The sequence below is a fragment of the Alligator sinensis genome, unplaced genomic scaffold, assembly GCF_000455745.1.
Source record: "Alligator sinensis unplaced genomic scaffold, ASM45574v1 scaffold330_1, whole genome shotgun sequence".
Classification (NCBI taxonomy): Eukaryota; Metazoa; Chordata; order Crocodylia; family Alligatoridae; genus Alligator; species Alligator sinensis.
Window position 1 is genome coordinate 1,145,950 of NW_005842178.1, and position 1,659 is coordinate 1,147,608.

Below are 1,659 nucleotides of genomic sequence, written 5' to 3' on the forward strand. Positions count from 1 at the left end.
TAAAGTGCCATTAGCTTTTCTGATGGCTTCGTCACACTGCCGACTCATGTTCATCTTGGAGTCCACTAGGACTCCAAGATCCCTTTCCACTTCCGTGCCACTAATCAGGTCATTTCCTAGGCAGTAGGTATGCTGGACATTTTTCCTCCCTAGGTGCAGCACTTTGCATTTCTCCTTGTTGAATTGCATTCTGTTGTTTTCCGCCCATATGTCCAACCTGTCCAGGTCTGCTTGTAGCTGTTCCCTGCCCTCCGGTGTGTCCACTTCTCCCCACAGTTTTGTGTCATCCGCAAACTTGGACAGAGTACACTTCATTCCCTCGTCCAAGTCGCTGATGAAGACATTGAAGAGTATCGGTCCAAGGACCGAGCCCTGCGGGACCCCACTGCCCACACCCTTCCAGGTCGATACCGACCCATCCACTATGAGTTTTTCATTTTAGTATAACCCAAACACCAAAATTCAGTAAAGATGAAAAGTTCCTCACCTGACCAAGTAACAAAGGTACATGATTTAGTTTCAGAATGGCTCAGAACATCTAAATTGAAAGTGATTTTCTTCTCTGTTTGTATCTTTTGAATCCACTTAGAAAACATTGATAAGCAAATGTTTAGAGGAACACCTTCGGCAACTTGATTCTTGATGGAACAAAGAAGAGGCACATACAGTTACCCGTTAGCGTGCTGACGCTCATCTCATGCTTACAGTTCAGAAACAATACATCCACTTTTAGATTTTGGTCAGGATATTTACATTCCTGTACCGCTGTAAACAAGATTGAGATTGCAAACTTGATTAGTTGCAATGTAAGCACCTTGTGATGTGCTATATAAAGATGATACCTGTGTTATTCCAGTGAGTTCTGTACAAAATTCAGAGAGAACCGGGTGTTCCCAGGGCTGGACATAGGTGTGGAATTCAGATTCAATCTCGCCAGTTGACGTGTTTAATAAAATGGCTGGAAATTCAACTAGAAAAAAACAGTGAACAATACTCACACACATCGATAAATTGACTTAAATTAGAGTTTAAATATACGACTTAAAGCCAGTATCAAAAAAAGGTACAAAAGTCAAATACACCCATCATGGGCGACTGGTGCCACCTTAGTGGGGGGGGCACATGCCCCTCCCTCAGCAACCAGTCACCGAGTGGGGGGGAGGTGGGGGGTCCCCCCGCAGCCTATCTCACCAACCCCTGACACATCACCACTGATACCCCTAAAGAGAAGAGAATTTCTATGAGTGGAATTTTTCCCATTTCCTGCGTATTACGGACGACACCGTTTCTGGATCCCGTGTGTTGCAGCACCTCAGGGTGTGAACGAGAGCACACGAAGAGCGCTCGCGACCCAGCAGGCTGTAATATCCAAGTCATCCCCGAGTAAGTGATTGATTTTCCAGGGGTAGGCCAGGCCGGGTTCTCTGAGTAGATGCGAGATGCTGTATTAGACCAACAGAGGAGTCGTGGGGACCAGCGCTCTGGGAATGAATGCACCTGGCTCTGCAGCAAGATCCCAGGGGCTTTTTCCCCCAAGAGAAAAACCCCGCTCGGGTGGCCCCCGCGGCACTTGCCGGCCTAACGAGGCAAAACTCCCGCCGCTGCCACCTACTGATCTCGGGGCTGCGGCGGGGCAGCCCCCCCGCCCCCCCCCACGGG

General features: G+C 48.5%; 2 protein-coding genes across 5 annotated transcripts in view; one reads left to right on the top strand and one right to left on the bottom strand.

The window, feature by feature from the left end:
- Window positions 1–1,659, bottom strand: part of ERI2 (ERI1 exoribonuclease family member 2) — a 62,676-nt gene that overhangs the window by 6,114 nt on the left and 54,903 nt on the right. For 2 of the 4 annotated variants that reach the window (XM_025207002.1, XM_025207003.1), the window contains exons 3-4: window positions 843–970; window positions 488–638 (exon numbers count right to left, since the gene is read on the bottom strand). In XM_025207002.1, the coding sequence (XP_025062787.1) occupies window positions 488–638; window positions 843–970 (279 nt within the window). Of the gene's footprint in view, window positions 1–487; window positions 639–842; window positions 1,568–1,659 lie in introns of those variants that run through there. The other 2 variants (XM_025207004.1, XM_025207001.1) reach the window with 2 other exon arrangements.
- Window positions 1,241–1,659, top strand: part of REXO5 (RNA exonuclease 5) — a 21,698-nt gene continuing 21,279 nt past the window's right edge. The window contains exon 1 of the mRNA XM_025206974.1: window positions 1,241–1,383. Within this exon, the coding sequence (XP_025062759.1) occupies window positions 1,241–1,383 (143 nt within the window). The remainder of the gene's footprint in view (window positions 1,384–1,659) is intronic.